Source organism: Colius striatus, chromosome 1, assembly GCF_028858725.1.
Source record: "Colius striatus isolate bColStr4 chromosome 1, bColStr4.1.hap1, whole genome shotgun sequence".
In the NCBI taxonomy this organism is placed as follows: Eukaryota; Metazoa; Chordata; class Aves; order Coliiformes; family Coliidae; genus Colius; species Colius striatus.
Genome location: NC_084759.1, coordinates 98,247,222 through 98,262,011, shown reverse-complemented (window position 1 = coordinate 98,262,011; position 14,790 = coordinate 98,247,222). Strand labels below are relative to the sequence as shown.

Sequence of the window (14,790 nt, the reverse complement as noted above, 5' to 3'; positions counted from 1 at the left end):
TTAGTAAGAGTTTCCAGCATCAAAGCCAATGCAGGCATGTATTGAACATCACCTTTCCTAGCAGTAAGTATTGCAAGGAAAGTATATAACTTTAATGTATCTTTCCAACCTCCTCCCATCACTAAGAACTAGGAAGGGAGAGATAACCACCCTGAGATATGAGTGTGCCCGCTAATCCGGCATTAAAGAAGCATTTGTTTTACATGTACCTTGAGGTGTATCTGAGTTACTTATTTCAAAGTTTCAGGCAAACAAACCTGCTCTTTTAACTCGGAATTAGTTCTAGAAATAACTAACTCCAACTACTACACATGTCAGTGGGGAGGAAGGTGTTAAGGATTTATGTACATGGATTTAACAAAAAAAAAAGAAAAACACCACCGAACCAAACCAGTAATAACCACCATTTCTTTTAATGAAAAGCAAAAACCTTTGTGTGTTAACAGATGCAATATCTATACACAAGTTTACAAAACTGAACCATATATTTCTTCACATAAATCATAATATCCCCTGCATAAGTGTGGAAATCAATTACAAAATTAAAAATTTACTGAAGACTTAGAAGGCAGTAGAGTATCAATGAGATGAATTACTCTTATCCCAAATGGCAAGCTCTCCCTCATTAACACTGTGGTTTTAGTTATGTCTAAGCAAAATCTCATTTTTCCAACACTCCTGTGGCATGCTGTAAGCAAGCAATTTCTCAAAAAATCCCAGCTGTGTGTTGCAAGTGCCAATGATCCAGTAATTATGATAAGCATTTCTGAACACCTAATCAAAACAATGCAAGCTGTAGAACTTCATTATTTCCTCTGTTCTGCAAATAAAAATTCATATCCAGTGTGCTGCTTTTGAAAACAAAGCCATTATATCCCTCCCATCTATTGAGTCTTTTTTTTAAAAAGGTGTGTTGAAACTGATGCAATTAAGCTGTCAAGTGTTGGTTTACAAGCCACTTGCCCGTTATTGTTCCTTACAAGGAAATCTAGCTTGCATACTTAAATCAAATCTAGACATTGCACATAACAAACACTGTGTACTGTGTACATAAACCTGGCTAAGAGCAAAACCAAAAAGATCAATGATATTTCCTATTCTGAGCACTGATAACACTTTAGTATAATACAGATGATCCAACAAAGGCAGGATAATCAGTTCAGAAAGTTTCAAGTATATTTTTGAAGTATGTCAGAAAGGAGTTAGGTAAAAAATATTAAATACAAACCAAAAGAAAAATATGCAAAAAGAACCCAACAAACAAAAGTCCATAGTTTGCTTTGGGTTTTTTTAATGAAAAAGAACAACAAAACTTTTTAAGCATCATTTGGGGTCTGAGAGGAAAAGACAGAGGAGGGGAAGTTTCTATGCAGACTAAAACAAGTCACCAGCACAATTTTTACAAGTAGTTTTAAAGGTCATAAGAAGTTTCAGTTTAACTCTGTAGGTACTTGAACCCTATTTCACTTCTATGTTCTTTATATATCTCTTCCTCTTGATACTACTCAATATGTTACCAACTACAGAGATAAACCCTCTCTGAAAGACTTCAGCACACACTAAGAACACCAAACCTGCAATTAGAGACATGCACCTGCAATTTAAACAAAGTCTCCAAATTAACATTTCGAGAAACAATGAACATTATTTTATAGGAAGTTCTTCAGAAAGCTGAGCCATCCCCAGTTTTCTGAAGGAAAAGTTAAATGTCATTCACAGTAAAGCATCTCTTACACACTTAAAACACCATGTCTCAACAGGGTGTGCAAGACACAAACAGCCTTCTAGCCCTAGATGCATTTTCTCCTTTCAAAGTACAAGCAGAACAACAACGGGTCCAAATGTGTGTTGAACGCACAGTCCAAAAACTTCACTGTTCTCAACAGTGTACCAATTTAGATGCCATAAATGACAAGACTGAAAACAGCAAGATACTTCTCAAAAGAATTTTCATGTGCCTTTTTACAACACATAATTGAAGTCATGGGAATTGTTGGCTAAAAATACTCATCCTTACTTTTTTTAACATCTTGGACTCAAAAAACCCTATCAGTTCTGGATTTCTGTACTACCTGGTTTAGCAAGAAAACTTGCTATCCTATGACATACCCTGCTAATTCAAACAAAGCTGTAGAAAAATGAATTTGCATGGTATGCATTACCAAAATCTGTATGCATATTATTTAGGATGTGCTAAAACACCTAAAGATTACTTACCAATGCTAAGGCTTTCACTTGATTCTTGAAAGAGATTTACTATTTTTCAAGAAACACTCAGTAAGCTGTTTTATTGTCTCTTCCCATTAACTCATGACAACCATTCAGTCTGTTTCTTTACAACATACACCACAGAGCAGCCTGGAACATCTTCCCTTGCAGATCACCTTCAGGCAAAGCACCAATTTGGCTTCTGACAGGATTAAAAGCAGTCTTTGAATTGGGGAGCCAGCAATACCTCATGTGTCTCCAAGTAACTGGAGTGACCATTGAGGCTCTGTGTTTCTTTGGGGTGGTTTTTTCTGAGTTTTGTTGTGTTGTGGGTTTTTTCCCCTAGATGAACCTTATACTGCAGTTTTTTTTCCTGAAACAATAATTAAAACTGTTAGAGCATGACACAAGTGACTGAATACCAAAACAGACCTGACAGAGGTACCAGTGACCCAAAGACAAATCAAAAAAGAGTATAAAAGAGTTTGAATGCATAGTAAATAAGAACAGGAATTTTCATTTGTGTGGAAGACACCCAAAAGCCCCTCAAGCCCTGGAGGGCGGGTTCCTGGCAACACCTATCGGACAACATAGGCAGCAGACCTGCAGAGGATCAGCACCAGAACTGCGGTGCTTCGCAAAGGAAGAGAACCCAAGAGGTATCTGCACCCACACTTTTGCAAAGAGCAAAGCAAAGGCAAAAATTCAAAGTAGATCTTAAGACTTCAGATGAGCACATTACAAACAAAATAAATTATGCAGTGATGAAGCAGTGAGATATACAAAGAGTTTACTTCAGTTTTCTCTCATCCCCTGGACCAGCTTGCCAGAACCATAATTCCATGGGGAGCTGCTGACAGCCAAGACAAGAGTACATGGTTGAAATTTAACTTGCTATTTCCAATGTGCCCAATGCCTCAAAATGTAAATCCTTACCCAAACTATTGTCTGTAATCAAAAAGCAGTAAGTAATGAAGATTAACTAAGGTTGCACTCCAGCTTAAACACAGCATTCCCCAAAGGCTTACATGGCCTTTTACACCAGCCTCAGCTGCTACAGGAACACTAGGGAGCTATGGCTCCTAAGATAAATTATTTAGCGATCATCTTCCCATGGTTTTGGTTTCTTTCTTTTGTAGACTCAGTTATTTTAAAAATGAGAAGAGCTGAAAATGCATAATTACTCCTTATCTGTTAAGGTTACTTATAACTCAAGCCAATTCCTTAAAAACTGATTCTTTCTTTCTTTAAAATTTTGGTTTTGGAGTGTCATGGAGCTGGGCTGAACATATGTAGCAAAGACAACTGTAAGTAGATACAATTCAAATTTGCTCACCAGCAGCAGGGGAAATAACCCCAACCAGCCCAGCCTGCCAGTCCAGCTTCAGCTCCAGAGTCTTTTGTTTCAGCAGGACTGAGCCTTTTACAGGATTCAGAAAACTCATCACTCACTTTTCATCACAATTTAACACTAAGAACAGGCACTTTCCAACTGTTTTGTTGAATAGTTCTGTAAATATTCATGCATTTTTATTTGTGAAATCCCAGACTATACACACCAAGCAGTTTGTCACAAAATGCTCACTACATGTTTAAAAAAAATATCTTAATCAAGTTTAAGGTTTAATTCTGTTTTATAACACCAAAACTCACATCCTAAAATCAACATGCAAATAACTACAAAACCTTCTACAACTAGACATCACTGTATTTCCCTTGGGGAGTGTGTTTAAAGGGGCTGGGAGTTCCCTATGGGCACAGAATTTAAATCCCCAGATTTGAAGAGAAAACATCTAATTTGACCTTCTGCACAGCACAGGCTATTACATTTCTCCTGTTTACCATGATAAAGCTCAACATCCTGTATTTACCTCTTTTGAAAATTAGTTGTGCAGTCTTCACATTTGGAGGCAAAAATAAAGTATTATTTCCTTCTGAGCTTGCCCCAAGCCTATATTGTCAAACACACGTCCCCGATTTCTTATATGAATGCCTTCCAGACAGCACTAACTTGGCATGCCTTTCCTGGCCTGGTATTTCCTCTTACTAGAAGCAATAAGGTATTTTTCCATCTTCCTTTTGATTAATAACAGATTGTTTTTCTCATTTGGTTTTACCTCCAGAACTAGAATTAAAATACTCTAAAAAACCCAAACAAACCAAAAACCACACACGCAAGAACCTCCTCTATTCATCCGAGACACTAATTCCTGCCCTTCTTGAAGAGGATGAGCTCAGCTCCTGACGAACCACATCTAACACACAACAGAGTAACCTCTAATTCACAATGAGTTTATCTAGCTCACCATATGCAAAGCCTCACTGCTCAGTCATGAGGTAGTGGTCTGAGCAGAGGAGGAGTCTGAGGCAGAAGGGAAGCCCTGCAGAGCACAAGGTGGGCACTTTTGACTTAGCTCGAAGCTAATCCTTTTCATGCCTCATTCTTCCATATAGGATCCAGTCCTCAACATCTGTCTTTAAAATGAGGAGGCCACTGAATTACCAGCCTCAATGTCAAACACTATTTTACATCAACAAGAGGAAACTCAGACTCCTACTTGCTACTGTGCGTCTCACAAGTCAATAGCACCATCTAAGTCACATTTGTTCTTTCTGCTTGTAAAAGGATTAAATAAGTCTTTTGTTATTCAGAAGTTTTCTTTCAAGTGACAGACTAATTAAACCTTTCTCCTTCTTATCAGTTAAGATACACAATTGACTCGAAACACATTACAAACATTTATGCATGCATTTATATTCAAGCACACCCAATGACACTCAAATGAAAGGGCACAGCTCATATGAGCAAAGTAACATAAGTCAGCCTTAATTTTTGGAGCCTGAGTCTTGACCTTCAGTTATTTTTGGCCATTGCACACAGAAGTTTTGTTAAACAGGAACTTAGTAGTTTCATATTGGTATTGTAGCTATAAATTAGTCTAAAGCTGTTTGATAAATCCTGTCTCACTGAAGTGCGTCTTCAGTAGTGTGCATCCATCCCTCACCCACCAACCCATCTCATCTTGGCAATTCATTAAAACAAAACAGTTAATGGCCCAACCATGCAAGCAGCCTCAGCCTGGACTCAAACAGGCCCAACAGGCTAGCAGTGAAAGGTGAAACACTTCACCTCAACAGCTCAGAGTAGTGATCACTATAATGAAAAACACTGCACATGCAAAAGAGAGAAAATGGCATTCCAGGTTCTCGTGCCAGCAGGGAAAAAAAAAAAAAATCTCCTGCTACTTATAATAGAACTATGAGAAACAAAACAAGACAATGCCAAAGTAGAAGCAAAATCTAAACATAAGTTGAACAGGCTGCCAATGTCCTGATCTCCTTGGGGACCTTCAGGAGTCTTCAAAACTTCCTCAAATACTCCCAATGTATTATGGATGCCTTATTTGGTGTTTGACTTCTTAGGTTTTCCAACTCCCCTTCTTACTCTCCTGCATAAAATTTAAACAATAAATTCTAAGTTAGAGGCGAAGCCAAAAACCCTCTTTTTTAATGATATAAAACTGACATTCTCATTATAACATATTATTCTGGACTCTAGGATTACAGACAAGTTGTCATCTGCAAACTGCTTGCAACAAAGTTCTAGAAGCTCAGCAATGCTGAAAAGAGGACAAGTGAGAGTTCCAAAACTCTCAGTTTAAAAAGTTTGTGGGCTAAGCAACTTCAGATCAACATTACTGTTCTAAGACTTAATGGAACTAAAGATAGAACTGGCAAAAAGAAAGAGTGATGAAATTAGGATGCTGAAACACATGTCATTAAAAGCAATTTTATTTCACTCCATAGTTAAGAGAACTGGTCAGAGGATAAACAAGGCACACATAGCACAGCTGCAGAAGAATATCAAACAAGCTTCAAAACAACCCAACAGCAAAATGCATTCTACAGGTCTAGATGCTTACTAATGCCATGTGTGCACAACAACCCCGTTAGCATACTGTAAGTACTCTACAGTTAAACTATGTTCAATCAATATTTCATACATTTAAATTTACATCTATAAAGAAAAAGGACAATACCCAAAATAACAAATTCCATTTTAAAGCCACTGCCTTTATGTTGCTTTAACAATTTTCTTCCTCGGTTTACTTTCCTCTAGGAAATACTGCATTTCTCACTTTTTTACATAAACAAATATACAGGTATTATAAGAGATATACATTAAAAAAGAGCTTTCTTAGAAAAACAACAAAAAAAAGCAACCTAGAAATCATGACGTAGTTTACAAGGAGCTCTGTAAATTAACTACAACAGAATCAAACCCTTAACAATAACACATAAGATTTTTTTTTCTCCTCATGTTTCTAGATGAGACATAGGGAAGAAATATAGTTTTTCAAGTTACCTTTCAAATTATGAGAAAGTAGAATGCAACAGAATTACTGTATCAGCTCAGTATTCTATATTCCAGATCCAAAATTCCAGCTACAAATAAATTTCTGTAACTAAGTATAGAAAGAACAAGTTAGCTGTTTGTCTCAAAATTGTATCATGGTATCTGACAAGGCAGGTGGGAGGGAAAAAAAATTAGTCCTTGGCAGAGACCATAATTTAGAGAAAAATCAATTTTACAGGGGCAGAGCTTCAGAATGAGCAATATCTACTTTTAAAAAATGTGCTGATAAGGTAAGAGAAAGTTTGCTGCAAGCACAGAGGATGTGATAGCATGACAAGGAGATTGAAAACAACTCCAAAATCCTGCCTCATCTCTATTTTTTTCTCTGTGTGTCCATTGGATACTACCTTCTAAATTTTGGAAGTAGGTGAGGCAGCAATTTTCACCATCAAGAAAAAAAAAAAAAATCACAGTATATTTAAAACCTATTGGCACCAAATATATTACTTATATTACCTAAATTTTGAGCTGAGTATGTGTAAACTGCTGTTTCACAGCTTCAAAAACCTCAAAGTCCAATATTAACAGTTTCCAAACAGTACAGAGTTTTGCTCACCCTTCCCTCTGCCTACAGCTTGAACTCCTACTAGACATGTATTTTGTTTTATTAACTGCAATTCCAAACAAAAATTACATAAAACATACAAACTGCCATACTGGACCACAATGGCAGACTGCTCTGAAAAAGAGCAACTTTTAAATGCTTTTACTAACAGGTACAACCAGTTTTGCCCCATTCCTGTCATATGTTATCTGGTGTGGTTGAATAGATAAACTCTGCTCTAGGGGAAGAAAGGGATCAACAAGGAATTCCTATCTGGATTAGCTCAAAATGGGTCAGTGGGAACTGAATGGAGTTATCCATCCCTGAAAGCAGCTCCTCCGGGATTTTTGCCTTTTGCAGTGACTTGACAGTAACTTTTAATAACAAAGAACCTAAGAGGGGTCAGGTGTGAAAAGACTGTTCATGCCCTGCTGCAGGTCACTGGAGGGAGGCAAAGGGAGTAACACCTTAATTAAATGCTGCTACACAAATTTCAGCAAAATGCTGTTTCAGAGGTTGGCACTCTTCCCGAAAAAAGCTACCTGCTCTTTTAGCTGGGCCAGTTTGACTGCTTGTGGTCATTTTCTGACTCAGGTCTCTAAAGCATCTGCCAGGAGATGACACCTACCAGTAAAGGCACTACTTGTTTCTTTCAGCATGGTACAGGATCATAAAAAACGGCCTAGAGAGCAATCAAAAAGCACTGAAGAGACTGAGCTTACAGAGTGATGGCTGCTGGTGGAAGTGGAAAGAGCAGCTTTTAGCAGCCAGCTTCTGAGCTAGGTAAGTTGCCAGACAAACAGCAGTATTTAACTTACTACTGCCCAGAAATAGCAACTGGACTACAAAACCATAAAGCACACTGGCTTATGTGCTCCTCTGTCTAAAGCTTGGCTGTACCACAATCCATCAAATGCCACCAGTTGACCAGATTGGCTTCTTTTGGAAAGCCTTGTAAATTGCTGCAGTTAACACTTATCATTTAAGTCCTCAAGTGAAGATCAGGTTCTCCTGAACTTGCTAGGAGACCACCAAGAAAACACGGCAAGGCATAAGTCTTGATTCTCAACTGAAGAAGTCACAGGACTTACAAAGCTGTTATGCTGGGCAGTAAAGTAACCAGCAATACACAGATCTATCGCTCTCTCCTATTTAATCAATACAGGGCAAGAAACCTGCAACACAATTACAGAATAGCAGTGTCCCTACCACCAATAGCTGGTTTAAGGTTTTGTATGCTTCTAAAAAGCATAACTTATTTTAATATTCTTACATTCACACACCAAGAAGTACTTGTCATGTGGAAAGCATGTTTGAGGAGCCACTGCAAAATATCTAACATTAGTACACTCTGTGGAGTGTACTGCCCCTTACACATACTTCCATCATGTGAAATTTTGTTTTGTAAGTAGTTAAATAGGTAATTAGCAAGCATTCTGCTATGAAGTGCAGTATCAAAACAATCCTATATCCTCCATATATCAAGAGCTTGCAGCACAGTGGGGCCTTTTTTAAATAAGCTCTTATACACACATATACTGACTGCCATTCAAACTCATCCCTTTGAACAGAGGTCACCATTCCCATTTATGTTGTTTCTCTTTTTTTATATGACTGCATTCTTGCAAGGAAAAAAGTAGCTATTTTTCATAAGCTAAAGCATCTCCAGAGCTTTTGGAATCTACAGCACTGCAGAAGATTTAATAACCAGGTAGCTCTCTAAATTGAATAAAATGCATAAATGAATAAAATCGAAAAAGACGACAAATACTCAGGTTTCAGAACCAATGGCACGTTACAATCAAGGGCAGAAAAGTGACTTATTTAGCACTGAAGACTCAAAAACACACACAAGCCATTACTGGTTGATATTCTCAGCCAGTTTGGTATCACCAAAAGGATAGAAAAATGTGTTTTGAATACTTCGACTGTAGGTATTTCTGGCATAGAGTAACAGAAAAAAGGTAGATTCCAGATCAATTTGTGAGAATGAGGGCTGGTAAGGTTTGGAAGACTGACTGCATTCAGCTTTAAATAACAATCAAAAAAAAAAGGCAGGTCAAAGTTTGACTTCTCTCTTAAGAGGAGTCCTTGGTCTCCAAACTACTCCAGGCTCAAGCTCATTATCAAAATTGCTCCTGGCAATCCTTAGCCTGGCAGAAAGTGTTGTAAACTCTCATCGCAAGAGCATACTGTAACAGTTAACCAAGCTTACAGAAAGTCATTCGGTATTTTTCAATTTGCTTTACTTTTAATCTTCTTACACCACAGGATTTTTTTCAAAATCCCCAGAATTTAAATCCAATAACACACAGACTCTAGACTTACGTGTTAAAACCACACCAGAGAGCTCACCTAACAACTTCAATGAACTTATTACCATATATAAACCAAATCATATTTTTCTATCGGTAGTAGTCTATAACTTCATCTCTTCATTGCCTGAATATAAGGAGGTCAGTGAGTATTGGTTTAATACAGCCTATGCATTAACATAATGTATAGACATAGATGTACATATACAGTGATTTTAATGTTCTAAATTAAATATGCAAATACATTGGGGATTTCAAAATATATTTGCATACATTATACTGACACATTAGGCGATTTGAATGCATTATGTGTATACATATATATAGACATTTGACAAACGTGAATATTTTTTATTAAACAATTTTTTCAACTCCTGGTTATTACATCCATTTTTTTTAGAAGATGCTACAGGTGTAGAAATGACTCTGAAGAGTATTCAGGATTAAGGATGTAAACTAAGTGTAGAGACACTGCCTTAAAAATAAACAAGTTACAGTTTGGAGACATGTTTCAATGCAGAGGAGAACCATCCAAACCATAGACAGAGCAGGTCGCCCAGCAAGGTTGAGCAGGCTTTGTGCTCAGAACTCCATTTGCAAGACCCAACTGCAGAACACCAAGAGCAGCCTGCTCTGACCTCAGAGATGTCCCTGTGTTGGACACGAGGTCAAACCAGAGACATCCTGAGGGATCTTTTAAAGCCATCTACTAATATCTTGACCAAGTCTCCACATCCAACAGCTCACTAAAAAAATTAAATTATTCTACTGAGAAGAATAACTGCCAATTCATCAAGCAGTTACACGAAGTTACTATGCTCTTAAGCTATTTTGCTAAGCTTTGTATTGGAAAAGGAGTGTCAATGAAAAGAAATAGTCATACTTTTTCTTCATACAACTTATAAACCAAACTGCTTATCATCCTGTACAGTTTATTCAACAAATGCAAAGATAAATTAAAGAAAAGCTATCGAGGACAATCTATACCTCTTACAGGTTTGCCATATAATTCAACAGTGATCAACTAAAACTGATTAAGATCACTTTCATCTGTCATACAAACAGTTCATAGAAAAAGAATATTTACAAATCCTAAAATCTTGTCAGTTCCCTCATATTTTCCTCACTGTTTTGTGAAGAAGCACAGCAGTCAATTCCTTCTCCCCAAAAAAAGGCATCTGAAGGGAACGCAAGTCTCAAAATTGTCTGTTTCTCATTAATCAAACAAAAATCAAACAGGGGAATAAGGGAGAAGCTCCTTTTTCACTCTCTAATTCATTCACCCGATGGACAAGGATCCAGATGCTGAAACAGAACCCACAACATCTCTCCTGCCCTGCTTACCCAGCAGCCACCCACCCAAACATGGCAGCATCTTAAACAGGAAGCACAAAAGGGACTCTTCAACAAGCAAAAGGAACTTTCAACAAACACAAAGCCTTTGCCAGGGAATTTGGGAACAGAACAGACGGGAAGAGGAACTGAAAGTCTGTAATGGAAGTGAGGGAGAGGCTTCCTTCCCACGCCGCAAAGTCATTTCAGGAGGTCTGCTTGAAAACTGAACAATGGGGAAATAAATATTTTAGGTCTTCCATTAAAAAAAAACAAACCAAACCAAGAAAACCAATAACCTATAAAGCAATACATTACATAGTTTCACAAAAAGCTGTCAGGCAACATACTTATTGTCATCTAACTTTCTGAGGGTGAGCTTGTATGATGTCAATGTTGTAACTACTTGATTTCAATCATCTGGTATAAATCTCTCACTTATAAACATGAAGCTAGAGCAGCAAGCAGAACAAGCATGGCAGAAATCCTGATAAACTCAGTGTGCCAATTAGAAGAAATCTTCAATTATAAACCGGGATCATTCACACAAATTCACAGTTATTTTCTGCTACATTTGCCTACTGGAATCAGACAATTCATGAAAAGCGATTAAATGGGAAAATAGCTACTGAAGAATATGACAGTTTCATAAATTATGAGAGCTCTTGACCAATGGATTTCCTAACACCAGTAAGTATGATTCACACAAGTGGCAGAAGAAACATATTAAACAACCACAACATGACCAGAGCATCACCAAGGAGTATTTCCTTTAAAGCTGCATAAATAAATATTAATCTACCTGTAATTTTAGAAAGGAATTTTCCATGTGTAATATAAAAAGAATTTGGTTTGTTCCTGCTCTCCCTCTTCTAGTATCATTTTCAGTAAAAGCAATGTACACGTTCTTTGCTGCTTTCCAGAAAGCATTTGTTATAAAATGGAAGGAAAAAATGTTTCCTTTCATAAAAGAAATCTAAAGAGAATCTAATTAAAACATTAAAAAAATAAAAATAAAATCACACTTTTAGTATACAAAGACAGCTGAAGTGCAGTAACACACACACGCAATTCCTATTATGAAATATTTTAGTATTGTAAAAGCAGTCACTTGTTTGAAGTATCAATCTTAGTGTACCAAGACTGACAAATGCCTGATCACAAGACAAAACGTTAAGAGCTACCCTGCTAACAAACATTAAAAAAAAAAAAGAGAGGATAAATGCAAAGCCTCAAATGTTCACACGGAATTCCAACACAAATTCAAAAGCTTCTTCAAAAACATCCATTTAAGCAAACCTTTCGAGGCAAAGGATGTCTCTGAAAATTCTGGATACTGCTAAGGCATAGACACCTCTGCAGGTGGCTCTGAATACAGACTCTCCCCTGAACGGTTTTGATGCAAAATCCAAAGTCCCCTTTACTTGCAAAAGCACCTTGTACAGTAGCAGTAACTACATACCCATCTGAAAGCCCAGGGCTACAGGTACCCAACAAAAACGCCCATCCCTCTATGGTCTATCCTGACACACAGTCTCAATCTTAAAACCTCATTTTTTACTCCAGCTATTCACCCACGGCTGAGACTTCCTTCTACTGCATTCAGACATTGGTTGCATCAAGCTGATAAAACAGAATGAGTTTTGTAACTGGAAGCTTTAAACCTCTGAGCATCTTTACAACTGCTCAGATTGATATGCCCTGTTCAACACTGTCAAGATCACATCTCAAAGTGAGAACCTCTGGCAGGCAGCAGGGATGGAGAGCTAGGATGGACAGCTGTCTCCTCTCATGCACCGGGCACTGGGGTCCCTCCTAGGAAGGGCACTTGAGCTGCAGGCCTGCATCCCTTTGCCCGAGGGGGAGCTCAAGCTTCAGGCGCTCCTTTCAGGCTAAATGTTGCCATTCATCTCACCCCCACCCACTCCCTGAGTCTCCCCTGGCAGAAGTGCGGCTTTAATATCAGAGAAGAACCGAAACTGAAGTCTCAAAGCCCGGTCTCAAGGCCGGGGTCTGGCGGCCAGGGAACGAAGGAGACTTGGAGATAACTACCCCACTTTTTTTTTAGCATTATTTTTATTTTGGGGGGGTGGGAAGCACCGACACGCAGGCACATCCCTCGGCTGCCCCTCTTGAGGTGTGGGCTTTGCGCATCCCCGCCGGCGTCCCCTCAGCCGAAGCGGCAGTGCGCTCACGCCCCCGGCCAGAGGGCGGCCACGGGGGCTCCCTCCCGCCGTCAGCCGCACCCGGAGGGGGCCCGGCTGGGCGCCGCCAGGCTAGAGAGAGGGGGCGGGCGGAGCCACCCCCGAGGAGGGGAGGGCAGGGCAGGCAGGGGCGGCCGCGGAGGGGCGCGGGCTGCCGGCGGCCGCAGCGCGCACGGTGGCGCCTCTCTGCTGCACTGCAGAGGCGCCATCTTCTCGCGCCTCCGCGACGCTCGGCACCGGCCCGCCCGCGGGGGAAAGGAGGGGGGCACGGCCCGGGCCACCGCCCCCTCCCCAGCGGGCACCGCCTCCCTGCCCCCGCAGGGCTGCTGCGCCAGCCCGCCGGGCGCTCTCCACCGCCGCCTCACACACCTGCGGCTGGGTGCGCGGCGGCGAAGGCGCGGCGCTGCCCTGCCCTCCCCAGGCAGAGCCCGCAGCCCGGCTCCGTGACCCCAGCCCCCATCTCCGCGGGGAGATGCCGCCGGGTGTCCCCAGTCCCCCGCCTGCAGCACGCCCACACGCTGGGAAAGTTTCCCCAGCTTCTGGCGGAGAAATCCCCGCGGGACGCACTCGGCCCTCCCCCGCTTTGCCCGCCGGCTGGCAGCGTTGCTGCCCCTCCCCGCGGACCCCCGCGCCGCGCCAGACGGCTCTGCGGGCGGCGGCCGAAGTTAACGGGGAAGCGCCCCGGCAGCGACAGCCAGACCAGCGAAGGGAGCCGGCCCTGGCGGCAGGGAAGGTTCTGGCCGCCCGCGTCCCACGATGGACGCGGGTGGCGGGGACAGGGGGGTCTCCAGCCCCGGGGACTCCTGGTCCGCTTCTTCCTTGCCGCCCCGCTCGGCGGGAGCGGCCCTTTTGTTCGGCGGCGGGAGGACGACGACTGCCGGGGAAGGAGTCCCCCGCCGCCCGGCTGCGTGACGGGCACAGGCGACCCCCGCCCGCCGCAGGCGAGCCCACGCCGCACGGGCGGCTGCGGGCAGACAAAGCCTCGTAGAAGCGGAGGAGGACAGCGGGGAAGCCTCCGCCCGGTCGCCCCCTGCCCCTCTTACCTCGAGAGCCGGAACGGCGCCGGAGGCCAGCAGCAGCAGGGCTAAGTGGGGCAACATCGTGGCGGCCGGGAGGGGGGGGGGGAGGGAGGAAGGGAAAGAGGGAGGCCGGCGAGACGCGGCGGGGTCCGGCTGTAAATCCGCGAAGCCGCGACGCTGCCGGGGAGAGCGACTGAGCTGCGGCGGCACCAGCCGAGCGCCGCGGCGGGGCCGGTCAGCTGATGGCCCGGTCCGCCCCCGAGCGGGCGGTGCGGTGCGGCCCGGCCCTCCTCGGGCCGCCCCGCCGAGACCCCTAGCGGCGGCACCCGGGCGGTGCAGCTCCTGCGGGCGCCGTCGGCCCGGGCGCGGCTCGTCGGCAGGCACAGCCCTGGCGCGGCCCGGCACGCCTTTTCTCTTCGGTCCCAGCCGTATCGCCGGCCCCGAACCCGGGCCAGGCCACCGCGTGGTTAGGCTCGAGGGGCAGGGCGACTCCTCAGGCTTGGGCCCGGAGGCTTGGCAGGGCCTTGGGCCGGCTCCCTAGGCCGGCCTTTAACCAACGAGGGGGTTGCCATCGTAGCGGAGGTTCTCCTCCTTGGCTGCTCGGGTATCATCCATAACTATTTTCATAGCCACCGCGCCGCCCTTTCTGCCGCTGCACGGGGCCCCTCGCGTTCTCAGGAGCCCCAAGGCCTCAATGCACTGCACCCCTCTGAAGTGTATACATAAATGGTACCCCTGTCCTTACAGGGTG

General features: G+C 42.7%; 1 protein-coding gene across 5 annotated transcripts in view; it reads right to left on the bottom strand.

Moving 5' to 3' along the window:
* Positions 1-14,280, bottom strand: part of APP (amyloid beta precursor protein) — a 220,629-nt gene extending 206,349 nt beyond the window's left edge. For all 5 annotated transcript variants that reach the window (XM_062002381.1, XM_062002400.1, XM_062002391.1 and 2 more), the window contains exon 1: positions 14,064-14,280. In XM_062002381.1, coding sequence (XP_061858365.1) covers positions 14,064-14,120 — 57 coding nt within the window. In that variant the 5' untranslated portion in view covers positions 14,121-14,280. The remainder of the gene's footprint in view (positions 1-14,063) is intronic.
* Positions 14,281-14,790: the final 510 nt, after the last annotated feature.